Consider the following 25,256-nt stretch of genomic DNA (forward strand, 5'->3'; position numbering starts at 1 on the left):
ACACTTCAGTACTTGTATCATTAATAAAACCAGAAAAGTGAAGAGTAAGTGACACTATTAAAACTTCCTTATTCTGAAAATAAATATCAACCTTTTCCAGCCGAGTGGCTGGATAAACCGGCTTTCTATTTCCGGTCTGATAGCGTGATAAATTCGCTTGAAATTAAATATTCGGAAATTCCACTGAAGCCTAACAACTTCCGTTTGGTGTTTGAAAGCGGCTCGTAGCGGGCGGAAAATGCTCCAGTGTCACAACTTGTGACCTCCTTCTTTTCTGCTCCCCCGCAGCGCGTGTTACGAGCGAACGTGGAACCATATCACCCTCTACGATTTTCCGACATCAAAGAGCGGCAAAAAGAGTCGGCTAATTGCGCCCAATCCCACAGAATTAGACGCGCTTTTCGTATTGATTTCCGGTTAAGTTACTTTTAGCCATCGGTTGAAAATTATGTTTCCAACGGAAAAAATAGTTCTTATCAGTAAAATTTCTTTTTACTAAAAACCGCCCTTTTATTACATTTTCAACCCTTTTCTCACGCGCCGGAGCGTCGGAATCAGATCGCGACTTGATTTTGAGAAAAATATAAATTGGGATCGTAAAGAGAGTTTAACTCGCGGCAATTGTGAAAATAAAAATGCGATATAAAATAATATATGGTCTGGAAGTAGCAGCGCGGATTCCCAGACGTCCGTCGCCGCTTTCGCAATTTATGGAACGAGGATCAATAATTCAAGACCTTTTCCGAGATAAATCATCAATTTTATTCTCTCGCAAATAGTCATATATTTCGATTATAAATCACTTCACTCATCCCCCTAAACATCATTCAATTAGGTCCAACTTACACAAAAGTGGGAAGTCGACTTTTTTATTAAATTATTGAAAGAAAATATTAAACAAAATCATTCCCTGTTCTATCATCTGTAAGGACCCTGTATCAAAGGAAATGCTGGTTTACCTGCTGAATGTTCCAGGCTTCGAAGTTCGTTCTTTCAAATTTCTTCGAAAAAAAATATAATTTTGTAACTGAAACAGAGTAACTCTGGATCTGAACGTAAACTCCAAATTTGACCTCGTTCTAGAAACATGATTTCATAACAATCGTAAGTTCAGAATTTCGTAAAAAAGTGATCTCGAGATCGAGCTCATTTCTCAGCTCTTTGCCCCGATCAGGATCTCGCGTACGTGTGAAGAAATTTTCTATTTTTAATCGCGTAGCGAGTGATTAGTACCGTATCGCTGATTTAGTAAGTACTTATCCTTTAGGTGTGAGGGTTATGCTCTATTTTTACCCTTTTCTCTTTGGCAGACCGGATCTTTCACACCCTCAGCTAGTTAAAAATAAAAGTTTATCCCTATATCTCGTCTCCTTGTTCTTTGAATTTTGAAGTTTTTTTTATATTATAATTTTTTTGTTTAAGAACTGATTATTCTAGTTAGAAAGAATGAGTTGAAGAAGGTTGTTTTGAAAGGAAGTTAGAATCGTCTCCGTAAAATCGCTAAAATTGCCGTTTTCGCCTGCCAAAGACGCATCGTTTGGCACTTGAAAGCGTAAGAGAGCAATTACAGTCGATCTGGTGCTTGATAGATGAAGTGCCCATCGCTTTAGTGAACAAATCAAAATAAAAACGCAGTTTCACGCCAGCGAAAAAACGGGTAATTATTCTTCGCGAAAGTCAAGGGCGGTCGGAGTGTTTAATAATTTCACCTCGCTAGAAAAGATCATTAAAAAAAAGAACGGTTCAAAATGAAAATCTTCAGTTAAAAAGGAGAAGTTCGGAATTCCCTTTATGAAAAGACGTGGAAAATACAAAAGTGGCTTATATTCCGCGTGAGTGGCCGAGTTATCTCTGCGGGGCGAGTCTGGATGATCCGACCCTCCCCGCGGCGAGTTTGCCATCGTAATTCACAAAAAATAAAGGAGAGAGGCCCGCCTAGAGCGAGATCAGGCACACAGCTATCGTTTCATTACTATCGACCTGGACGAAAACGCCTAAACAAATAAGCCGCTTACCTATGAACACGAATACACAACTCTCAATAAACTTAACTTATCTTCTTTATAATTCTGGTAAATTAAGTATTAGATTACCATTCAAATTCTCAAGATTTCATTTTTTTTTTTACGTTTTCAACAAAAATTGCTCAATAAACTTTTTGATATAAAAAAGTCAGGAAGTTAGTCCAATTGTGGGGATCAGGGCTGGTAAATTAGCGCACTATTTTCTCTCGAAGAAAAAAAAAATAGTGCACTAATTTTTTTTAGAGACATTTTCGCGTCTTTCGCGCCTTTAGTGCACTAAAATGACACTAATTTTTCCTCTTGGGGAAATTAGTGACTTTTCGAGAGCTGATCAGCACTAAAGACGCGAAAAAAGAGGCTCTTTTTCATCATCCAATGGGCTCTTCCCGGATGATAGTTTCATGGAAGACGATTTTTGTCAGGGAAGAATTTCTTCAAACTGTTTTTTTTTAGTTTTCTAGGATATAGCAATGCTATATTTTAAGATTAAAATATATCGGGAGTAAATCTGCTTTCTGAATTATAAAGTAAGCATGAACGTGGGAGAAGATCTCCCTTCTGAATTGTGAAATAAATATGATTTTGTTAATTATGAATTATATTAACAATCTGCACAACTTGTGCAGCACAAGGCTGCTCCTGCTACAGACTTTTGAGGACACCGAAGATTAGTCGAACGACGACAAGAAGAAGATTGACAAGAAAGGGAAAATGCAAGAAGAACAAGCTTCAATAAAAAATTAGGGAGAAGACCTCCCTTAGAAAGCTTATCTTAGGCTAAGAGTCTAAGCTTATCATTCAAATCCAGCACAGAAAGAGTTGCAAACGAAAAATGAATTCTATTTTTCCCTATATAATATAAGCTATCTTTGTTACTTTATATTTATAAAGAAAATTAACAAATGGATTGATAAAGTCTTTTTTGACTTTATATTAAAATTCACTCCCTCGATTACCCAATCCACTTTATTGAAACTCTTTGAAATTCTAATATTAACGAAGTTTGAAATTCTCAAACTTACGTATTCTTCAGAATTAAAGAGCCCGCGCTCATTGGCGGGCCAATCAGCAGCCCTTATTTTCGACACTTTTCGAGACACACGCGAAAGAGACGCGAAAGTCACTAAAGTCTCGACAAAATAAATTCGCGCACTAATTTTAGTGCACTAAAAATTTTCGACAGATTTTAGGACGCGAATTTACCAGCCCTGGTGGGGATGAGTTTTCATTGCAATATCGACCGGCCATAAAGCTAAGTGATAGACGAGAGTGTAAATTGTATGTATTATGCGGCGGTTTCATTATGCTACGAAGGCAGCTTGAATCGATTTTCAAATTCGTTTTTTGACAGTCGGGATAAAAATGAAGCATTACCAAGATAGGAAGGTTGCACCACGCGCCGCAACCTTGTAAATACTTAACTGACAGACAATTTATAAATTATGGAACAGTTGATACCTGTCGCTAGCGTATCAGTAACGTAATTTCGCTATCACAGTTTCACGGGCGGCTAAAATTAGCGCCGAGCGTGGGATTTCAAAAACGAAGATTATCGTTTTTTTCGACAGCTGCGAATTCCCGCGAGTTTTGTAACAGCTGACCTGATGAGACTTTACACCTTTATTTTTGTAAAGTAATAAATGATTGAACAATTTTGGCGTATTCACACTGTAACACTGTGCCAAAAAGTAAACTGGCAAGACTCGAGAAGTCTTCTCACGGATTTACCCCGCTCGTTACTAATTCTTACTGTCATCGCAGCAGGCTTACAGTACCAACGTAACATTTCGGCGGTTACAAACTGCTCCCAAGTGCAGTTCCCAATTCCAGTCTGGAATTGATTCGAATTCGGGAATCAATAAAATTCAATCAATTTATGAAAACGGTGAATTGGGGCCGAATTTACTGTTGGTCGCTGATAAAGGCAATTATTGATTCGACAGGTTATAAATTGTTCTCCCCGTTGATCGTGTTTCATCTGCCCTGCGGCGTGTGGAGCGCTTTGATTATGCCGAAATAAATTCATTTATTTCAATATTCATACCCTCAAATCCCGAAATGCTAACCGAACTTAAAATCGTTGTAAACAGCCAGATTGATGGCGTTACACAAAACGCATGGCCTCATAACAGAATGAGCACGCTTTCTTGCTGCAATCAAAAGGAAAATTACTTCTTTGATCAACATTACATACAGAGTCATACAGAAAAGGGACCTACTTCTTATCGATGCGAAGGACTCAACTTTTCTTAATGACACCCTTAATTTATGAGCGGATTTTAACCGTGTATCGATGAATATTCCCTTAGGAAAGACTTAACGTTTTTTTTTTCTTTATGGTGTTATCTTGTTGTAAAAGTGCGCTGTTGCTAAAGTGATGACAGGTGTTTGTATCAGGATTACTGTATCAATATTTCGCGTCCATATGTTACAGTATCGAGTTATTGGTTTACTTCGGGAGTTTACTTTTCACGGTTGAGCTGGGGGATCGATCGCTCAACGAGAAATGATCCTCTGAATTTTGTGTTTTTCGTTTTTCGGGTTCTAAAATCCGGAACTAAGTAATCCGTATTTGCAGTTCGTGTTCGGCCCCGGAAAGTCCCTTCACGATTGTCCGATTCGATTCGATTTTTCACAATGATAAACCTAACGCATTCATGCGCAACTTGAGCGTATTTGTTTACAGAAAATAAATTCTCGCAATTTTGGACAGGTAAGACCGCGATTTTGCGCCCGGCTAGGCACCAGAATCTCATTGCATAAATATGGAGACAGACTTTCTAGTGCGTAATGATTGAATGACTTCGCACCATTTTCGGAATTTCATGAGAAGCATCCATCAGAATTATGTCACTTGGAAATTCAAAGGAAAAAGTTCTGTTCCCAATGTAACGCTACAGTAAGAATGTTAAGTCACGATCAGTTTTTCGAGTCATGATGAAAATTTACCGTCTATTTTGCTGAAAACTGAAAGTCGGTACGAACACTGGATTTAGTTACAGTTCAGAATGGTTGACGAAAAAGTTCGTGGTATTGTATTTCGCGTAAAAACTCACTCGAAATGGTGCCATATCAATATCTATTTTAAAACTTTACTTCAGTGGCCATTTATGTGTCTGTCTCGGCAAAAGGACACCGCGTTTGGATATTGCTATCAGCTGATAATGCTTCTTTACCAAGGAAAAACACTTGGGCTCCCTTTTTTAAATGAAAGGCTTTGTACTATTTTTCGCATAAAATGAAACGTTATCGCGTGCCAGAAATGCGGGCTCTTTCTTTTTCTCTCACTGCCAGAGCCCAGAATATCGCAGGATGTAGTAAACAGGCCGCCAGGATATCAAGGGTTTACCCGGGGGAAATTCAAATGCATAAAAGGTTTTTACAGCGGGGCATAAGGATTAGCCAAGCAAAATTGATTTCTGAAAATATATAACAGATCGTATATTGCAGCGGGTAAGCTGCGGAACTGTATACAAAAATTTAAGCCCCCAATCGATGGGGATCTCGGACATTGATATCAAGGAAGAGTACCGACAAATAGCAGTTTTTTTATAGATGACTCTCTGATGATATTCTATCTGAAAATTTCGCGTAGGAATGTAATCAAGTGCTAATTCTTTACACTTGCATTAATTGTTATTTTACTTCCGCTAATATACTAACCTTTTATTAATTGGAACTTCTCGTGACTGAGCTCTAATGATAAGAGTAAAAATATGCGTGTGAGAAAATGCCATGTTATGCTCACCTCAGCCATAAATCCCTGTTGGGCTTATCGCTACGTAGTTTCATAATACCATAACGCGCTCTTGAGTTCTCCATCACTTTGCATGCCATGTTGAATCAGAGTTCACAACAGCATGTTATTCTTTATTTAAATATCTCATAAAAATAGTAAAGTATAGATGCACAGGTGTCTGAATTAGAAGGAAAATGAAATTGATTCACAGAAAAAAATCAGCACGGAAGAATGAGTCTCACTTTAAAGCTGTTCAGAGTCCTCAGTAGTTACGTTTCTCTCCCCGTAAGACTTTTCTCTGTCATCTTCAGGCCAATGGGCGAGAACGTAAAAAAGATAGATGATGCCAGCAACGCATCCTCCAAGCAACGAGCCGAGAAGAGGAACCCAGAAGAAATACTCGGAGTTGGTGCCAGAAATTCCAGAAAAGGCAGTCTCTCCATAAAGAAGACTTGCGAAGGATCGAGGGGCAAAGTCGCGAGCAGCATTAATTGCACCACTAAATTTTTGTTAAAAGTTTAGAACAGAAAGACTGTTTACCCAGCATTAGCTCCGTAAGCAAGACCGACTGTTGTTGCGCTCAAACCGATGATCAAAGGGGCCATTCCTTGTGGACCTCCATCATTGTTCTTCTTGTCAGTGACGGCCAAGACAGTTGTCGCTAGAATCGCAGAGCCGATTATCTGGTCAACAAGCATTGTCAACTTAAAAATATGTTTATCTACGTTTTTTATATGTTTTACTTGGGAATTCGGCAAATTATTAGGGCATGTCGAATACAAACAGCTGAATTGGTAGTCTTTAAATTGACTGGAACTTCCTGAATCGTAAGCGGTATTTTCCGCTTCTGAGTAGACCCAGTAAGACATAGCAGCGGCGACAAACATGCCCAGGAATTGCGCCAAGAGGTACACAAGTGTTCCGATGATATTTTGGACCAATCCGGTACCCATCTTTTATAAGGTCAGAATTGTGAGAACTCAAGACAAAGTAAACAGCGTCACTATTGAACTTTTGAAAATGTGACCATTCCTTTCCAAGTACAAAATGAGCCATCGTAACTGAAGGATTGAGGTGTCCTCCGGAAGCACCAGCGGAGAAGAAGATTCCAAGCGCAACGCCGAGTCCTCCGGCAAGGGCGCCGTGAATGCTACTGGCACCTCCATACCCGAGAAGACTGCTTGTCATGTGGGCAGCACCGATTCCGATGTAAGCGAGGATAAATGAACCTGCAATTATTTAATACTGAAAACGCATTTTTCGTAACTTACCGTGGAACTCAGCTAAGAATTGACGAACTCTGACATTTTTGATTTTCAATCTTCTTGAAACGATCGATTCGAGAGACATATTCTTTTGACGATTTTCTCAGTGTGCTAGAAAATAAAATAAAAAAAATCAACAACTTTAGTTTTCGTTGTTTCGAAAAGTAATCCCATCTTTGTTGGGATTTTCTTTTGTGCCACTTACGAAATGTCAGGATCGACAGCAGATTAAAAATTAAAGCTCTCTTATATCTAAGGTAAAGTCTCAAAATATGATTTTCACAAGTTGGATCGCTGGCAATTTGTTTTTATCTGCCATGCAAATATAGATGCATTTTTATGAAGGGCAAGAATATTCTCGCGCGTCAAAATGTAGGGCGATCATATTCTCTTGAATTTCCGTTTTTTCTCAAAATCATCGCGCTAATATTCTACCGATAGTAATCTGAACACAACGTGTCCCCTCTTCTCTGTTGTAAAAAATTCATACAAGGTGTCCTCTGTGCATACACAAGACCCAATTGCTCAAGAAGCATTGAAAGCATTGGGCAACCTATATTTGCTTCCGTTTTCAAGACTTTTTACTGTCTTTTTATTTTTTGTTAAATAAACTTACTCGATGAAGAAACCTTCTCTCTCGACTGCAGCAAAAAACTGAATGCGCTCAATCAACATCTCGCTAAGAATATATAACAGCGGGTAGACAAAGCCAGCTTTCGGATTCATCTTCTTTCGCTTCATGATGATATCCCTTGATCCAAAAATGTCGATCCTTCTATTCAAAGGTAGCGACAGCCTGACATGTGACAAAAGCAAGTCTCTACGCGCTGTGGTTTCTGAATGAGCCACCCTCGGGTTCATCGTTTCAGACAAGCCGGCATACTTTGAAGTACCAGAGTTTGTGAAGCCTTTCAGAATCATTTGTTTGAAATCCAAATGGCCTTGCTCTTAATACCATAAAACCAACGCGATCAGAGGCACCTGCGGTTTTCAAAAGAATTGAATTCGTGTAAACTTGGTATTCTCCGAAATAATATGATGATTGTGCGTTTTTTCTAGGTTAATAATTATGAAAAATTTTCTGATGATAGGTTTGTGAATAAGTGTAATCCTCAATATTGATCATTTTACACCGACAAATTTATATTTTATATGCCATCCGAATTCAGCTTTTTCTCCGACCAGAAAAACATTTGCGTTGCTTTATCTCCGAAAACCCGGGTTCCGTCAGAATGGACTCATGATTTGGCTTCATTCAAATTTGAAGATTTGACATGACTTTCAGCATGTTGAATTTTCATTTTTGACGATTATTTGCTCGATAGATAGTGCTTCATTATTTAAAATGAAGGTTGATTTTTAGCCTAATTTATTTTAGCCGTGGCTCAGGAAACATGCAGTGGAATTGAGACTTATAATCAAGATCTAACTGATAATGGCTTTTTACAGAGACTTGGCCAGGGACTAGAGATTGTTTTGTGAGAGTTTAAAAAGTGATTATGAAACCGCTTCAAATTGTTTGTAAATGTTATGTTTGAAAACTCTAAACAAGGTTATTGCTGGACGAGGCTACCTCGGCGACGAGAGTAAAGGAAAACCCGCAGTTCCATACTGGGGCGGAGATTATGGCGAAGAAGGATCCGATCTTTTCCACAACCCCGATGATGTTATTCGACTTGGATGCAAACTCGGCTACCAGAATAGCATCGGAAAGCCATTCATGGGAACAAAGTGTCTCTGTACTGACGGGGTCTGCCAGTGGACCATGAACAACCCCGACTTTTCTTGCGTCTCCAACGATAATGAAGTCTCCATTCCAGTTTGGTCCGGCGGCACCTTCAACTTTATCAAGAGCACCTTCTCTAGGTAAGATAGCCGGAAGAATATACATGGTTTTTATTACCTAGGTATTTGGTCATGAAAACTCGAGTCTCCAACCTCCGAAACGTCGACAACTGGAGCCACGATCAGATCGACCACGTTGCTCATCCAGAATATCTCACACAACAGTTCTGGGATGATTCTGAATCGACACTCTTTGTATTCTGGTAGAACATTTCCTTATGTATCCCATAGACACCTATTTTAGTCCTTTTGATGTCACTCTCGGTGGAATCAATGGAGGAGACGGCAGAATCGCCTTCGCAGACTGGTATCCATCAGAACAGTCTTCAGATGGAAGGCTTTGGTCTTTCTTGTCTCGAGAGGGAACAAGAGTGAATAGACAGAAATGCGAGCTTGTCGAAGGAGCCCTTTCTTGCACGACAAAGAGTAGTTATTACAAAGGTAGGAATAAACATTTGTTGTTGGCTATTTATGAAATTTTAGGATACATTGATTGGTCTGCAGATAATTCTGAACGAGGACCCATCGAAATTCATACAGGATTTACTGCTGGAGGAAACGACTACTCCTGCGAGACTGGTAATAATCGAAATTCGAGTCCGCGATAACAAACAATATTTTAGGTATTCTTCCTGGACATCATCCGGATGCGATCGCCAAATTGCAGCAATATTTCCCAATTTTCGCAGACGGAGATTTCTCAAAGATGGTCAATTATTTAAGAAATCCTCCATTCGATGATACATTCACGTTGAACTAAAATAAATGACCATTGTAACATACGTGAATCTTTTCTCTCGTTGTTTTTTATCAATATAAAAACGATTTTGATGCAGTATATAGACGCTGAGTTTTTCGACTTGTTTGTCATTAATTTTTTTTTTCTAGAATTAAATTTAACACAATGTTCGAGCAAATGCTAATCTAAGCTGTATGCAATAGAATACGTCGATGGAAATTCCATCGGCAGAAGAAACTCGCTAATTTGAACTGTCTTCGTCTTTTCGTCGAAGAAAAATCTCTCGATTTCACTCTCGCCAATGGCATAGATCAGATTATCGTAGTGAGCAACAGCAGCATTCGTGTATTTCTTAGAAAAATAATATAATTGTTAAAAAAAATATCCTACTTTTTGAAGATGTCCTAGCTTCGACCAGCTTTTGAGGATTGAATAAAATGATAAAAAACCAGTGCTACGCAGCTAACCGCGCACGATGCGACAGTTCCCTCCCGAAACGCGGTATTCCAACCCGGTCGCCCGAGGGAAGTACTAACCCCGCCCGTCGTAGTTTGACTTCGGAGATCGAGCGGGAACTGGCCCAGCCTGCGCGATCCGCCGCGAAGCGATGATTCACCATTTTTGAGCATATATGAATCAATTTTCAAAAATAATTATTTTGAGAAAATTATTTTTGATTGAAAAACTCATCTGTTACTATATTTATTAACCCAATAGCTTAATTTCCTCAATTTGTATTTATAATTTATAAACTTTAAGTTTTTAAAAAATAACGAATCCGTTCCTTGCTTCAGTATTTAGAAGATAAATTGAAGCTGTGTCCTCATTTCCACCACCTAGAGTCATCATGCTTCCATCCGGTAAACTGATACAGGTAATACCAATAGTAGGTCTATCATAAAAAATATTTAACTTTTTATGATAATAAAACATACTGGCCGACGAGCATTTGAGTTCCAGAGGACCATGTCGATTCGAAAATTTCAACAAGGGAATTATCCCCAGCTCCAAGTATCCCGCCTCCAAGAGCTATTGAAATTTAGTTATTTATAAACTTTTTCCATATTCTTACCGGTAATTTTCCCTAAGAAAAGCCCTAAAGCACCCATAAAGTGTTCAGAAGGAGTGTCAACTCCAAGTTCTTCAACTTTTTCACCATTGAATACCTGGCATTTACTCAAATTTGGCCTGGATTCTGCTGAGAAACATAAATAAACTAGAAGAATTGTGACTTTAAAATAAAACGAAAATTTTTTACCCTCTGCGAAATCGTTAGTAGTCTGGATTGCCTGAGACTTTTGCTGACTGAGAATGTTCCAAAATCAAATTCAAATATAAGTTATTAAAAAGGCTCTCGTAAGTATTGAAACCGTTCGTAAAGAGAAGTTTCAAATCAATCTTTTCAATTGTGATTCCCTCTAATTTCGATATCTAAAAATTTTCAAAATATAAAATGCTTTTTCAAATAACCTGTCTTCCATCTTCTAGTCCTCCAAATAAGTAGAGTGTATTTTTATAGACAGTACTTCCAACATCGACAAGCCGAGTGATCCCATCTTCTGGGTAATTTATTGAACTCAGTGTTGCTTCTCCTGTTGTACTGATTGCAAGTCTTCCGAATTCGTTCATAACAAAAAAGCCTTTCATTTGCTTGCTCGAAATTAAGTGTTGGAAGCAGGAAATCATGATTACCTGACAGTTTTGTCCAGCAAATCCAGCTTTGCACTTGCACCTGTGTTTTCTGTACTTTTTATCGACAGTGCACTCGCCATAATTCTGACAGGGTTGATCAACACAAGGATTCTTCTCGCAATACTTTCCAAACGCGTAATCTGGGCATTTGCACCACTGTTCTCGCTTGTAGACTTTGCATTCTCCGCCATTGTAGCAAGGGTTCACTTTGCAAAGTTCGTACTCGCAGATCTCCCCGTAGAATTTCGGCTTGCAAGTGCACTCAAATTGGTCTTGCGGTCGATCTGGCACATCTAATTGCGATTCATATGACTGGGAGACTTCACTTTCGCTATTTTCTTCTACGGTTCCATCTTCATTCGAAACGGGCTCCTCTTCTTCCTCATTCTGTTCCACACCATCCTCCCCAAGAAGATTACATACTCCATCGCTTCGGCATGGATTTGGCTCGCAAGCGGATCTCTGATAATAACGCTCGCAAGATTTCTTTTATAAAATTTACCTCGCATAAATCACCATATCTTCCAAGAGGGCAGTCGCAGGTAAAACCGGGTCTCTTCTCATTGACCACACAGACCCCGCCATTGGTGCAAGGATTCGGGTCGCAATAAGCAATCTATTTTCTCTTGAATTCGTAAAATTGATATTATTATTACTGTACCTCGCAATCTAGCCCGTGATGCGAATTCGGGCAGTCACATTCGTACGAGTACGTACTCTCGTCAACATAACACTTTCCTCCGTTCTTGCATGGATTGTCCTCGCAAGGCGAGAGCTCACAAAATTCACCGGTACTTTCTTCGTTGCAATCGCAGTCTATCACGTACATTGAGATAGTTTCGTTGACAATAGAACAGACTGCTTCATTTAGACAAGGACTCGGATCGCACGCTATAAACATCACCTTTATTCCGACAAAAAACGTTAACATCTACCAGTTTTCTTGAACTGCGTTGCCCAAACAGAGGCTAAGACGAACATAAACGCTATAATGCAGCATATTATCGTTCTCTTATTTTTTAAGAGCTCCATCCTCTAGCTCTGATTCGAATAAAGAAAATTTAGTGTTGCGTTACGTGCGATGAACTTTGAAGAGAATTAGAGGGACTCAGATTCGAAAAAGAAAACATAACAGCAACTGGAATTTTACGATGCCTCTCGCCCTTCAAAGAAAACGCTCAAAGAGAGATAGAATTTTAAAAGTGTATTCCAATAGCAAAATAGTCTCAGTAGAAAAGTTTCATGTAGTTCAAATGCTTCTGATACTTTCGCATAACTCTATCCTCCACCATTTCGATGTTTCTGATTGATTTCATGTAAGACTTCGACGGCAGCTCAGGCTTCATAAAGGCTCGTTTCCTGAAGAACATTAAAATTGATATCAACGAAGACTCCTACCATTTCTTAGCAACTTGTCGGTCTCTTTCAACATCGTGGTCGTATCGTCCAACTCCAGGCGTGCAGGAAAGCGCACCAATATCAGGAGTTTCGTCATCAGAGTAAATGTCTTCATCAGCGTAGTAAGGGAAAGTTATGTTGTTTCGGAATCTCATCTTAATTTTTTGACTCTAAAAGTCGATTTGTGACTAACTAACCTGGCGAGGTTCACTTGAATTGAAGGGTTTCTTCGCAGGCTTGAACTTCCTTGGTTCAGATATGATTGGCTGGTATTTAGCAGCTGGGGTAACTGTATGAAACGGGAGACTGAATTTCATTAGATTCATAAATCAGTAGAACAAGCTCACCGGAATCGTTCTTCTGTACGAGCACCACATGAGTATCCTTTCTTCGAACAAATCAAGTTACTTGCTTGATAAGAAAGTTCTTTTTGCTTTGGAAAATACTTCGTAACGCGGGGAGTTTTCGTATGAAATGGGGGCCTAAATGATGGATTCTTCGTCAGATAGCTGCTGTATTTCGTACCTGAATCTGCTCTCTGTTCGCGCACGACAAGAATATCCTTTTGTGGAGCAATGAAAATGCTTGGACTCATAAGCAATATTCTTCTGCAGCGGATGATAATTTGCTGGAGAGCAGTTAGGTGTCCCACGAATCGGAACTATTCGATTGCCGAGGAAGTCAAAGGGAGTATCGAAGGGGTACATTGGACGCTCACCATAGCAAAGGAAGGCACCATTTTTTGATTTTAAAAGCTTAACATCATTTATTCCTAACGCGTTCAAAACTAAGATACCTTGTCTTTTTATCCGCCTTCTCCTTCCCTCTCGGCATGTTCCGTGCGCCTTAGAAAAAACGAAACTAATCGGGTCAAACATGAAAAACTTTTGGGACGACGACCGTTCTAGAGACTTTGAGTCCTTATCCATCTTCAAGAATCTTGCGATTGAATTTATTTTATGAGAGCGCAGTGATAAATGGCTAAAGTGGTGGCAGTTAATTCCAATTGAACTATTTTCTATGAGGAGGATGAGAATTCTTCGGAGTCGGAAGAATCATCGCCAACTGCAACCAAATCGTCATGGACATCTCTGGGACTGTTGATGAAGTCAATGTAGTCCTTCACTCCTCTTCTGAACTGTTTCTGGCTCTCTTGAAGCAGCTGTACAACTCGGACGCAGGGAGAGACGTACACTTCGAAGCCGATAACATAGATGTTCGCCGTGAAGGTACTGTTATGATCGAAGAAGTACTTATTGAACTTCGAATCTAAAAACATAATTAAAAAAACTTTCGAAGGTTTCGCTCTTACCAATATAAATCTCTCTCATGGGCATAGCATTTGTCATCTCGTTTCCGAAGACGAACTGCTTGGCCTTCTTCTTACTATCACGGTACTTCTTGTTCGGGATAATTTCCATCCCAAACTGAGTTTTCCCGGTGAAATTGTGAGAAGGGTAAGCCTCGAAGAGAATGAGTTCGGTTTCGTCAATGCTCTTCCGGAAAAAGAAAATATTGATCTCGCCCACATCTTTGAATTTGAGTTGGAAGCGAACTTGAGAGTCCCGAAGAACCTTTTCGACATCGACAGAGATGACTTTCTCCGTAGGAAATTGTCGCTAATGAAAATGAATATTTTTCCTTAAAAAACAAAATTACCTCTCGTTTCTCAGAAGTCTGCTCGTACTTGAACTCTTTGAGATCGATAACTGGTCCGTAGTCCACAGTAGGCGCTTGATAAAAAGTCTGCTGCTCTTCATACAATCGCCACTTGAACGCCTCGATTGAACGCTGGACTTTGTCGATATGAGGGGACTTGTTCATCAAGCTTCGTTCCTCTCTTTTAGTCTTAAAATTTTGTCTTTAGAAGATAAAATTTAAATATTTTTCTACCTCCACGTGAATGACGATTGAAACAATTTTCTCGTATTCATTGAGAAGATGCTGATACGCAGGAAGAAGTCGTGGTTCTCGACCTTCGCTTTGGTAGTCATTCTCGTGTGCAAATCCTCGGAAAGTATCCACTGTAGGCTCGACGATTTCGACCTCCCGCTTCACCGCTTTCACTTCTTTTGGTGGTTCCTCCTTACTCTCCATTGGACCTCTCTGAAATTGAACCGTTGGCAAGGGGGTAAAGTCACGAGAATCGTAGTCTGATCGTCGGAAAGCGGATGACTGTGGGCGATGAAATTCTTTCTCGCCCTCCTCTTCCGTGATTCTCGAACTTTCCGCCTTTTTCTTATAAAAATTGATCTTTTCTTGTCTGCTCTCGGTCGGCCCATTGTCAATCTTCCTGCGCACTACCGGTACTCGATTCACTCTTCTCGGGATCAAGTTTTGACCAAACTTTGGCACGACCGGACTTGCTGGTGGTGTCTTTCTTCGTCGGCTTGGCATCAAGCTTTGGTGCTTTTCGGGTTCTCGCTGAGGAGAAATATCAACTTTAGAGACACTAAAATAACATGAAAACTTGTCTGTAAAGAAGCCATTTTACCTTTCACAATAGTCATCGATAGACTCCTCATATTGGAAATTGTCTCTAAGCGAGCAGACAGATTCAGCGCGAGTGATGGCCGGTTGCGGGGAAGGACCTGCTTCACTATCATCTTGCTCGAACATCTTACTTCCCTCTTCGTTATCGTCGCTGTCTAATTGCCCCATCATGGAGCAAGTTTCAACGTTTTGAATTCGAGGGTCGATTACAGTTCGCGGGAATTCCAAGTCCGCGATGTTGTCGAAGTTATAGGTGAAGGTGTTGTTCTCCTTCTTCACCCCAGTGACGTGGGGTCGGCGATTGTTGACGTCTGGTGGACCTACTTCCTCCGTCTCCGATCGTCCTCGACCATTCTCAACCTTAGACTCATTTTTCGTGGCTAAGGATACGCGGGAAAGGTCTCCTTCAATCACAGACACAACATCATCCGGTCTTGCTCGGCCACGACCGATTCCGGCTCGAATGACTCCACGGCTGAATCCTCCGCGCCCGAGACCTGTTCCTGGAAGGTCATCTCTGTCACTCTTCATGACTCGTCCTCGACCTCGTCCACGATAACGGCAAGAAGTAACCGTTCGGGTAGATACTGCGCTCATGGCGGTTTCACTCTCGTCGTCAGGGATCTCTGTGACTTGGCTTTCCTCGCTGGATTCATCCTCGGCAATGGGCTTTTTCATCGCTTCGTAGCGCCGCTCTTGGCCTACAAAATTTGTCATGCAAATACCGTTCAAATAGGATCATAAAATTACTCATTCAAAAAACAACCCTTTCAGAAGCTCATAAACAAGAAGGACTTTACCTTCACCGATGAAAGATTGAGCTTTTCTCGCATCCCAGGCCGAGATAGACACCGCTGAGGCAGACACCGCCGAGTCCTCTTGAGTAACATTATCGATCGCTGACATCGTCGCAGACTGCGACTCGCAGTTGAATCTCTAATCTACGCCGTCTGAAAGTGAAAAAATATTAACTTCTCACCAGTTGGGAAAATTGTGGAGGCAAGGAAAGTAATTTCTATTGGACGAGGAGAAAAAACGAAGCACAAATCGTCAGTTGGCTTCGCTCGTGACAAATCTTCGTTTCTCCTGAGAAGTTTCACTTCTTCTTTTTATCAATGATGACTAAGTGCGCACCGTGGAAAGGAATCTCGAGGCTGAAATTCAACTCTAGAAATCCCCATACGGTATAGGCTATACCACTCGGTCAAAAGCTCGTATCTAGAAGTGATAAAAGAGTTTCAAATCAAAAGTTCGCCCTAATGGCCCTTTCTTGGATTTTAATCTGTCAGAAGGAAACTAAATTATTCCTAATGAAATGATAGCTTCCTGAAATCTGCTCCCGTAGAAAGCCGCGTCCCAGCTCATTGTCAATGACAATTTATGCAAAAAGCGATGGCGCAGCTCTCTAACAATGCTCAAAAGGCGGATGCTAATCGGACCGCAAATGACAGTCCCTGCTGTCCGGGGGATAAAAACGAAGGAATCTTCAACCCTGCCTGTCCATTGAAGAAAATAAAGCAGCTTTAGTTTTTTTTCGATGAAGCTTTTAGATTACGTCGCGTTAGGAGCGGCGACTGCGCAGACGCCCGGCTTCAGATTGAACACAGATGAGCTCAGCCTGGATTACGGAGATAGTGAGTATTTGAACTTTTTTGACTTGGAACGAGGGAAGAAAAAGAAAGCAGCCAAATACGCAGCTTGGTTGGCGACAAGTAGCCAGCAATACCAGAGCACAACAAAGAAGACAACAACGACGAGACGCACAACCAGACCAACAACAACGACATCAACAACTACTACTACCACTTCCACAACCACAACTACAACAACAAGGAAAACAACAACCACAAAGAGAACGACTCGACCATATGGAGGATCTTCGGGTTCATCTGGCTACTCCGGATCTTCTGGATCTTCAGGTTCCTTGACATATTCCAGCTCCTCTGGTTCATCAAATGATTCTGGAAGCAATAACTCAGAGTTTTTCGACGATCGAGATCAGCTTCTTTCGATGATTAACCACATCATTTCGACAGAAGGTGGTCTGCCAGATCTCGGGCGGCCAGCTACAGACTTTCTCAACTACGGCTGCTGGTGCAACGTCCTCCACGATCGGGATCATGCGCGAAAAGCATTTGGAAAGTCTCTTGATAGTCTTGATTTGGCTTGTCAGCATTGGGAGCAGTGTCTGAAATGCACACAGATGGACGATACAGACTGTCAACCGTTACTTACAGACTACTCCGTGCTTTTGGGAACGCAGTCGTCTGGCAGCGCGTATTCTCCCGGATCAACAGCTACAACTAGTTGCGATGGTAATGCGGAAGGTTGTGGTAAATGGGCTTGCCAATGCGATGCTCGCTTTGCTGCACAGTTCGTCGCCGCGATAAGAGAGGGAGACTTTGATAATGCTAACCTGCACGCAAGTAACCAATGGGATCAATCCGCCATGTGTGCCTGGACTGGCGATTATGACACTCATGATGAGTGCTGTGGTGAGTATCCAAATCGATTCCCCTTTGCAACAAATTTCGGCCAACGCGCATGCTGCCACAACAAAACTTACAATACAAACGATGCCATGTGCTGCGCGAACGGACATATTTCAACTACTGGATCATGCTCTGGTGGAACTACATCTTCAACGGAAGCACCAACGACGCCTACTCCGGAACCAACTACCCAAGAGCCCACTACAATGGCGGAAACTATTTATACAACGACGCCAGGAGTAACTGATACAACAGAAAGCTTTCCCTTCGAAACTTTCACAACTGAAAAAGATGGAGGATCAAATGATGGAGGATCAAATGATGGATACAACAACCCATACGCACCAGCCGAGCCAACAACTTGCCAAGCAACAAATCTCAACATCGTATTCTCGGTCGACATTTCATCTTCAATGGAATCGGTCCGCGAATTCTGGAGCTGGTTCAGAGGCTTCGTCGGGTTCTTCGACTCGTCCAAGCAGAAGATTTCTATCAACACATTTGCTGATGACTCCGATATCGTCTTGGATCTCGCTCATCACGATGTTCAACACATAATGGACACCGTAGAGAATTTACGCAAGCAAGGTGCTTCATCCAGTTCCGAATCACTTCTTCTCAAGGCCCTAAAAACTTCAAGAGTTTCTCTGAAAGGGCTCGAAGACGAAAACAGCGTAAGTAGGCTTGAATCAGTTTGCCCTAAATCCATAATGTGGACTCGGTTACCCCGCGGTTGTTTTGACCTGAGAATGCGACGGTGATGCGATTCGATTAGATCGCGACAAAAATATCTGATAAGTCCTAGACGTCTGATAATTTTTATCTAGGTTGTCATTGTCTTCACTGATGGCTGGAACACGGATGCGAAAACTCCAGTTTTTCACGGAGAGGAGGCTTTCAAAGGTAAATAATGTTCTTTCTACGTCCGCTTACCAATAACCCAAATAAGATGGAATCAACATGATTTCTGTTGGAATCGGCGAAAAACTGATGAAAGAATATCTTTACACAATTGCAACCGGAAATCAACGAAATGTCTACGAGGTGCAACTCAATGAACTTGACTCTGTCACTTCATCACTTCAAAATCAGGTAAGTTTAACCAAATCATTCGAATCCTAGCAAAATACTTGTAGATTTGCTCATCAACAAGCCAAGAAGTGTTCGATAGTTCCGAAGCATGGACTGGTGCTCGTCCAGACATTATTTATGCAAAGGATACAATCGCCGATTATGCTCAGATATTCGACAAAAGAGGACGATTACCAAACGGCTACCAAGGTAATAGCCACATTTTTAGAACAATTTATAAGTCCTAGATCTCAACAACGAGTTCCTTCAATGGTACCGAACAGAAGCGCAGTTCGGAGGGGGCCTCATGATGCGCCGCCTCAACATGACAATGTTCAGTGATTTTTAAACCACGAGTTCTACGAATACTGGAGATCCATCAAGTCCAGAAATTCAAGAAATTCTGCATACAACAAAACAACACTGCATGTCTAACTGTACAATATCTTTATATTTTCAATACACTTCATAAAATAATAGGCACTGATTCGTTCGAGGAACAGGAGAGGTTTTGTTTAGCTTGAGAGTTTTCCGTTTATAAATAGCAATCAATTGAGGCCAATCCCCAAGGACTCTTCTTTGACAATGAAAGCGTTGCCATCATGCAGGGCATATGGCGATATCATGGGGTAGGCCGCTTGGTGATAAGGATTTCGCACCGCGGTCCAAGCTTGCTGCTGGTGGTGAGCTGCAGCCGCCATTTCCATATTGAAGAGTCTATAGAATTTTAGATGGGCTGGATTGGGTTATCTTACTGGGGGAAATCTTTCCCGTTTTTCTTTCGTCGCCGCCTTGTTGGAGTGTCAGAGCGTTTCATGTCAGCGGGGCGGTGTTTCTGAGATTAGAATTACAATTAAAAAAGACGACAAGGTGCTTACTCCATGAAGCGACCAGTAAAGCGCGCAGGCATTGCATCCGACTTTGCCAGCAGGATCTGCAGAGCTCTGATCAAAATCCTTGTTTGGATATTTTAGCCGGATATCCTTCAGGCTTTTGAACTTTCTCCACAAAGTGGTGTTGGAGGTTTTGCAGTTGAAGCACTCCTTTTTGACTTTTTTGTCGCGAGAAGATTTCTGTTGACATTTCCGGCAAACAAATATCTACAATTCTGTAAAGAGGAGCTTTGAAAATTTGTAAGCTACCTTGTTGTTGGTGGGATCCGGGCTGAAATCCCCCACGTAACCACGTGATCCACAGCTCGGACATTGCTCCGTTCGCACAATCGTCGTTTCCTGGCCAAAGTTTTGAATGGAATGGTGGAAGTTGAGCATGTACGGGCTTGCGTGTGCGAAAGTCTCCTACAAAAGCGGTCATTCTTTTTGATCTGCGTCTATAGAAAGATCTTACATTGGAGAAACTTCCGCTGTAGTTCTGATAGGGCGAGTAAAAGGCGGAGGAAGCCTGTGTTGCGCGTTCGAAAGAATCCACGTATCTGGGTTATCAACTTTCCCACACTGAATGGTCGGAATTGCAAAAGCAACTCACTTTCCTTTCTGAGTGACTGGACTTTCTAACGCCGCTCCTGAGTCGGCGAAGCGAACTGCTGCTGCAGCAGGTTCTCCCGCCAAACCATCGAATCATCGGCGCTCATGTGAGGCGCGGCCACGACTAACTGATCTTCCACGGCTTTCTCATCTAAATAATCCTGATTAGAATGATTGCGATTTGATGGAATTAGCAATTGTTGATGTAACTCGAGGAAAACCGAAGGCGAAATTTATTCAACTCATGAATTTTGCTTTAAAACTACGTTTTCGACACGAATATTCCAAGTTTATGATAATATTATCGGCTCACCTGAATGCACTTCAACATGAGAAGCTGCTGATACAGCCGATTGTGTAACTTCGTCCTCGTAAATCTGAAGCGATAATGGGTAACAGGCTAAGGCACGGATCAAAAACTTGAATGTGAGCAAACGAATAAATAAGCAATTACTCCAACTTTCGACAGGTAGGCAGCTGACGGAAGCAGCGCTCACATCCTGGAACTCAAATTTGAGAACTTCACTTCCTACTTTGTGAGGGGTCACCTTGCCGTATCAATCCAATTGAGCTTTATGGGTCAAAGATTGGATGATTATCATGTGAATCTTGTAAAATCGTTGATATAAAATTTTGAGTACCCTAAGAAAACATTTTGCTGATCCCCCTTTTTTCATATTACAACCGGTAACCAAATAAGTGCACTAGAAATTTTGTCACTTTTCGAAAATTTTTCTCTACGAACAGATAGAATTTAATTTAATTAAATCATAGAAACTGTGCATTTTCGATTCAATTTAAAATCATTTGCTCATTTAGATAAAATCTTTCTATCTTACCGTGTTTTCTGATATGATTCTGTTCTCAGGCGCGATCATATTTATCTTGAATGATGCTCGAAAATCAGCTGATGATCTCTTATTGTGCTGGATGATCTGCGGCTATCTGATACTCTGGCAAAGGATCTGGCACTCGCCGGAGGGGGCAATGAGCTCTCCGGCGCCACACACAACAGCAGCAAAAACAGGTCGCTTTATCAGTAGCGCATGCCCGTCCACATAACGACGATGACGAGTCAGGCTGCCAAAAATGAGTTAGGCGAATTCCGGGATGATTGAGAATCCAACCTTTTTTAGTTTCGATCGGATTTTTCTTTGAGATTCTGATAAGAAGATAAAATGAATCATAAAGAGTGAGAAGTTGAAGTTAAGTTAGAGGAATCCTGCTGTCCAGATCTGATAATATTTGTTACTTTGAATAAAAAAATCTTGTGTTTCGAATGACCTTGTTCAACCTGTAACTACCCGGTAGGTCCATGCGATAATGCTTAAACATCCGGCAAACGGAGGTTATATCAAGTTATTCAAAAGCAGCGGGAAAGAGGAATTTTCTCATTGACCTGCTCTTACAGTTTTATTTTTACTGCTCAATTTACTCTAAACGGTTTAGAATAACGCCAATTTTTCCATGATTAAATTACAAGAATTTTTGTTGAAGAAGTACCAATTTTATTCATTTATAAAGTATCTGATTTTCCGATAATAAGAAGCCTCACAATATTCCAGGTCGTTTTTGCCATTCCATTCAAAATAACAGGATCGTACCCGGAAAACAAATCGACATTGTCAAGGATGTAATGAGGGCACTTTCTAAACAACGCGTGATAATCGTATTTACTCATATTCTACTACCTTGATTGCATGCATGAGATCGATTGCAGGAGGATTCCAACGAGTCTATCTCCGATGTCTTCCGGTTTCCAGCGATCGTCAGAAGGGTGTTTCTCACACTCAATCAACAGAAGTGATTCCAAGTGTTTTGACAAGATTAGGCCTGGCTAAGAAGAGATAATTATTTGACGTTTTTAATATTGCTCGATCGGCGATCGCTATTTTTAGAAAACAAAATTACAAATATGATAATTAGCAACATTATTATCATAAATCACAATTTATATTTCTACCTCAAGATGTCGTTCGAAAATTGTCTTTAAAATCGCCAGCACCATTTTTCTGTTTGCATCTTCGAGTAAATTCGTGTACGCCTCAGCGAACGAAAATGCCCAACTGTCTCCAGCGATTCCATCTCTTGATAGAAGCGAGAATCCTTCAGTCTTGACTGAAGAGACAATTTGGGGAGCTGGCCAAAGTTGACTCTGGGGCCAGTGCTGCGCGGATCTGAATAAGTGCTTATTTATCAAATTCAGAACAAGGTCAGATTTCGATTATCAATCGAGAATCTATTATGCCGGGTCTGGTTGCGTCAGTCTACCTGCGAAAATGCAAAAAGGGTTCAAAGCTGAGAAGCAAAAAGAACATACCTCGGCCACATTCCACCACAGCGAAAGGCTGGAACGATACGGACAATGAATCCATTCCGGATGGTCAAAATCGCTTCTGTTGCATTTGTGTTGAGAACGACGAGTGAGTTGTACGGGGAGTTCTCCAACGCAGTCATAAGTAGTCCCTAAGAATTGATTTGAAATAAAATCGATTGATTTTCCTAACCTGGAAGCGCGCGCGAATCTTTCTACTTGATAGATAACCGCTTGCAGTGATAAACTCAACCCACAGGCTCATACTTCTTTTTCTCCCATCGCTAAAATAATCCCAAAAATGATTCCCATTCATAAATCAACTCGATACCTCAACTTCAACGACGCGCAACCAGGAACGCTACCATCATCGACGAGATTGAAAACACCCATTTGATTGAGATAAAGATGAACTTCCACTTCATGCTGGGAAACAACATGCAATCCTTCTATTCGCCCATCAATTTCCTGGAGATTTCCGACAAAACGAGGTTCGCTTTTTTCGACTTCTTTCAAAAGCTCAGAAACGATCTGGATGGATTCTCGGAGGCGGGCAGATGCTGTTTGTTGTTGCGGGAGTACTCTTTCGTTCCTGTTTTTCGAGTTTCATAAATTGAAGGAACAACAACTTCAAATTCTACATGCTTCTGAAACTCTAACAAAAATCATTCAGGTTAAACTGGCAAATCATATTTTTTCTCTATTTTTCTGATAGTGAGTGTATGTAAAAGTTGATCGAAGTTTGCTTCAGTATGTAATTAGCTGATCGTCGATTAGTTCCCCTCGGAAATTAACTCATCGGGGAGGCGGCGGTTCTCCTCTTTGTTCTCACTCCCTAATTATCGGACAATACGTTGTATCGCCATGCAAAACTTGATTGATGTGAAAAAATAAAAAATCTCTGATTTTGGGTGTTTTTTGTAAGAAGTGCCTTTTGTAAATGGTAAACTGACAGTAGGCCGGCCGCATATCTGACAGGAGGTAAATTCAGGTAGACAGAAATTCGGTTTGGGCACACGCCGTGATGCCAATGAACGAATAATCGAACGTTAAAACATATTTTATTCAAGGGGCACAACATATTCAGATTTCTTTGCTGTTCATAATTATAAAGTTTTTTTACAATATCTCTAGAACATAAATCTATATTGACAATGAGCTTCTTAAAGATTTATTGTTCGACAACATGTTTCAGGTAAAATAATCCTTCGATAAACTATTTTTGTCATCCATACAAAACATCTCGCAATCTCTCGTAAATACAGCATAATTTACAATCGTCATGAATATGAATAATGAATTCAAGCGTAGATAATTATGCAAACGTTTTAGCTCGCATCAAAAAGGCAATATAATCCAGGTTGGTTTCTTACAAAATATTTTATTAAAAAAGCCATCGAAATTTGAAACCGAAAAAGTTTACTACGCATTTTTGAAAGCGCTGGCATGGACAATTCAAAAGCTCCCAGACACAGCCGCAGTATTTCTTCTCAGAATAGGTAATTAGAACTTGTTCAAACTTTGTTTTTCTTCAACGAGAATTCAGTAAAGTTCACCTTCACCTTCTTTCCGCATCTCTGTTTTGCGATTCTATCATTGATTCCGATTATTGTGCGTTTTTGTGGAAATATCTCGTTCCCAATCTGGCCTTTGCCGGAGATCATTCAATGGAGTCTATCCAGCGCTTTTGCTCGTGCAGCTGCCGACGAAAATGAACCGGCTCCTTCCACTCCCGAGAAATCTAATCATGCTAGAAAGACAGAACGAGCAGCTGTTCAGGAAAGAACTCCGTCAAAAAATGCATCAAGGAAGAAACATTCATCAAATGAGATCCGGTCGCGTATGAGCGCAAGCAGCGTGAAGAAGCACAAACTAGCAATTTCACCCGTTTCCACCATCAAAATCGATCCTCATGCCCTGAAAGAAAGGATTTCAGATTCCATGGAACTTCCTGAAACACAGCGTAAAGATTCCGCTACCATTATTCAATCGCTCACGAATCTTGCTGCTAATCTTTTTGGAAACGCAGAGTCAAAGTCATCCGAGTTGATTTCCCCAATCACAAGCGCAGGCGAAGTTTCATCGGACCCATCTGTCAAGACATCCTCTTCGGAAGAAGATATCAAGCTTGGGTTATTTTTATAGACTGTCAATATTTTTTGATCTTCTTTAATACAGTCTCTTATAATCCAACCACGGTCTGTGAAATCTCAACCAAAGCGATCCAAAAAATCCCGATCCAAGGTCAGCTTCTCATCAGAGACAACTCAAATCTCCGACGACGATAGAATCTTCCGTGAGAATCCATCCGTAGCTGCCCCCAGACAGAAGCCACAGACGAAGACTCTTTACAAATACACCAATGACGACTCCCAGCAGCATGGAAACTGGTTTCCTTCCGCTTCTAGTCGAATAGTAGAGAGCGCCACGTGCTTCGAAAGAGAACGTAAACTTCAAGACAGAATCGAGTTTTTACGAAGCTCGATCAAGAAAGGCATTGATGGAATGAACAGAGTGCTCGATAATATGCAGCAAGCAAGATACAGAGATCAAGGAAAGGTCCCTTATTCAAATAATCTGCAATTAGTTATTCTTTCATGACCTCGAAAAGTTCTGAATGGCGAGATTTCCACCGACGAGTATTTTGACAATATCGCTCACATCCATTGATCCTGAAACCCTCTCCTGCTAGAAAACTAA

At 40.9% G+C, this 25,256-nt stretch overlaps 8 protein-coding genes and 3 long non-coding RNA genes across 12 annotated transcripts; 3 read left to right on the forward strand and 8 right to left on the reverse strand.

Moving 5' to 3' along the window:
• Positions 1–5,838: 5,838 nt before the first annotated feature.
• On the reverse strand, positions 5,839–7,747 carry LOC145703284 (aquaporin-10-like). Of its 2 annotated transcripts, none has more exons than XM_081780622.1 (6): positions 7,645–7,747; positions 7,035–7,139; positions 6,796–6,992; positions 6,507–6,716; positions 6,304–6,467; positions 5,839–6,262 (listed from the first exon to the last, which is right to left on the reverse strand). In XM_081780622.1, the coding sequence occupies exons 2-6, from the start codon at positions 7,111–7,113 to the stop codon at positions 6,007–6,009; spliced, it is 906 nt and encodes a 301-aa protein (XP_081636748.1). In that variant the 5' UTR covers positions 7,114–7,139; positions 7,645–7,747; the 3' UTR covers positions 5,839–6,006. The 2 variants fall into 2 exon arrangements, with proteins under 2 accessions (XP_081636748.1, XP_081636749.1); XM_081780623.1 differs by lacking the exon at positions 7,645–7,747 and adding an exon at positions 7,234–7,300.
• A 530-nt stretch (positions 7,748–8,277) lies between these two features.
• Positions 8,278–9,662, forward strand: LOC145703059 (uncharacterized). The gene is made up of 5 exons (XM_081780372.1): positions 8,278–8,890; positions 8,932–9,076; positions 9,118–9,314; positions 9,357–9,452; positions 9,497–9,662. Exons 1-5 carry the CDS (start codon positions 8,554–8,556, stop codon positions 9,631–9,633), a joined length of 912 nt encoding a protein of 303 aa, XP_081636498.1. The 5' UTR covers positions 8,278–8,553; the 3' UTR covers positions 9,634–9,662.
• Positions 9,663–10,368: 706 nt separating this feature from the next.
• Positions 10,369–10,823, reverse strand: LOC145705364 (uncharacterized). The gene is made up of 3 exons (XR_014134581.1): positions 10,685–10,823; positions 10,548–10,641; positions 10,369–10,504 (listed from the first exon to the last, which is right to left on the reverse strand). It is a non-coding gene; the product is annotated as an uncharacterized LOC145705364 (long non-coding RNA).
• Positions 10,824–10,884: 61 nt separating this feature from the next.
• Positions 10,885–12,374, reverse strand: LOC145701768 (uncharacterized). The gene is made up of 6 exons (XM_081778987.1): positions 12,240–12,374; positions 11,966–12,195; positions 11,807–11,920; positions 11,305–11,766; positions 11,083–11,262; positions 10,885–11,043 (listed from the first exon to the last, which is right to left on the reverse strand). Exons 1-6 carry the CDS (start codon positions 12,334–12,336, stop codon positions 10,885–10,887), a joined length of 1,242 nt encoding a protein of 413 aa, XP_081635113.1. The 5' UTR covers positions 12,337–12,374.
• A 119-nt stretch (positions 12,375–12,493) lies between these two features.
• LOC145704286 (uncharacterized) lies at positions 12,494–13,479 on the reverse strand. Its single transcript, XM_081781739.1, has 5 exons — positions 13,228–13,479; positions 13,050–13,184; positions 12,900–13,008; positions 12,703–12,857; positions 12,494–12,663 (listed from the first exon to the last, which is right to left on the reverse strand). The coding sequence occupies exons 1-5, from the start codon at positions 13,407–13,409 to the stop codon at positions 12,531–12,533; spliced, it is 714 nt and encodes a 237-aa protein (XP_081637865.1). The 5' UTR covers positions 13,410–13,479; the 3' UTR covers positions 12,494–12,530.
• Positions 13,480–13,650: 171 nt separating this feature from the next.
• LOC145704357 (uncharacterized) lies at positions 13,651–16,281 on the reverse strand. Its single transcript, XM_081781809.1, has 6 exons — positions 15,996–16,281; positions 15,197–15,896; positions 14,596–15,154; positions 14,362–14,550; positions 14,015–14,321; positions 13,651–13,971 (listed from the first exon to the last, which is right to left on the reverse strand). Exons 1-6 carry the CDS (start codon positions 16,099–16,101, stop codon positions 13,721–13,723), a joined length of 2,112 nt encoding a protein of 703 aa, XP_081637935.1. The 5' UTR covers positions 16,102–16,281; the 3' UTR covers positions 13,651–13,720.
• A 184-nt stretch (positions 16,282–16,465) lies between these two features.
• Positions 16,466–19,227, forward strand: LOC145704066 (uncharacterized). The gene is made up of 5 exons (XM_081781498.1): positions 16,466–18,361; positions 18,515–18,590; positions 18,637–18,779; positions 18,824–18,968; positions 19,007–19,227. Exons 1-5 carry the CDS (start codon positions 16,733–16,735, stop codon positions 19,105–19,107), a joined length of 2,094 nt encoding a protein of 697 aa, XP_081637624.1. The 5' UTR covers positions 16,466–16,732; the 3' UTR covers positions 19,108–19,227.
• Positions 19,228–19,231: 4 nt separating this feature from the next.
• Positions 19,232–20,159, reverse strand: LOC145704067 (uncharacterized). Its single transcript, XM_081781499.1, has 5 exons — positions 20,106–20,159; positions 19,901–20,056; positions 19,637–19,858; positions 19,514–19,593; positions 19,232–19,475 (listed from the first exon to the last, which is right to left on the reverse strand). Exons 2-5 carry the CDS (start codon positions 20,027–20,029, stop codon positions 19,307–19,309), a joined length of 600 nt encoding a protein of 199 aa, XP_081637625.1. The 5' UTR covers positions 20,030–20,056; positions 20,106–20,159; the 3' UTR covers positions 19,232–19,306.
• A 109-nt stretch (positions 20,160–20,268) lies between these two features.
• On the reverse strand, positions 20,269–21,227 carry LOC145701769 (uncharacterized). The gene is made up of 3 exons (XR_014134281.1): positions 21,082–21,227; positions 20,556–20,619; positions 20,269–20,393 (listed from the first exon to the last, which is right to left on the reverse strand). It is a non-coding gene; the product is annotated as an uncharacterized LOC145701769 (long non-coding RNA).
• Positions 21,228–21,758: 531 nt separating this feature from the next.
• On the reverse strand, positions 21,759–23,525 carry LOC145701770 (protein mab-21-like). The gene is made up of 7 exons (XM_081778988.1): positions 23,488–23,525; positions 22,888–23,148; positions 22,750–22,840; positions 22,563–22,708; positions 22,206–22,419; positions 21,934–22,079; positions 21,759–21,891 (listed from the first exon to the last, which is right to left on the reverse strand). Exons 1-7 carry the CDS (start codon positions 23,523–23,525, stop codon positions 21,759–21,761), a joined length of 1,029 nt encoding a protein of 342 aa, XP_081635114.1.
• A 327-nt stretch (positions 23,526–23,852) lies between these two features.
• LOC145704712 (uncharacterized) lies at positions 23,853–24,677 on the forward strand. Its single transcript, XR_014134486.1, has 3 exons — positions 23,853–23,916; positions 23,975–24,055; positions 24,103–24,677. It is a non-coding gene; the product is annotated as an uncharacterized LOC145704712 (long non-coding RNA).
• Positions 24,678–25,256: the final 579 nt, after the last annotated feature.

Source organism: Oikopleura dioica, chromosome PAR, assembly GCF_907165135.1.
Source record: "Oikopleura dioica chromosome PAR, OKI2018_I68_1.0, whole genome shotgun sequence".
Lineage (NCBI taxonomy): Eukaryota > Metazoa > Chordata > Appendicularia > Copelata > Oikopleuridae > Oikopleura > Oikopleura dioica.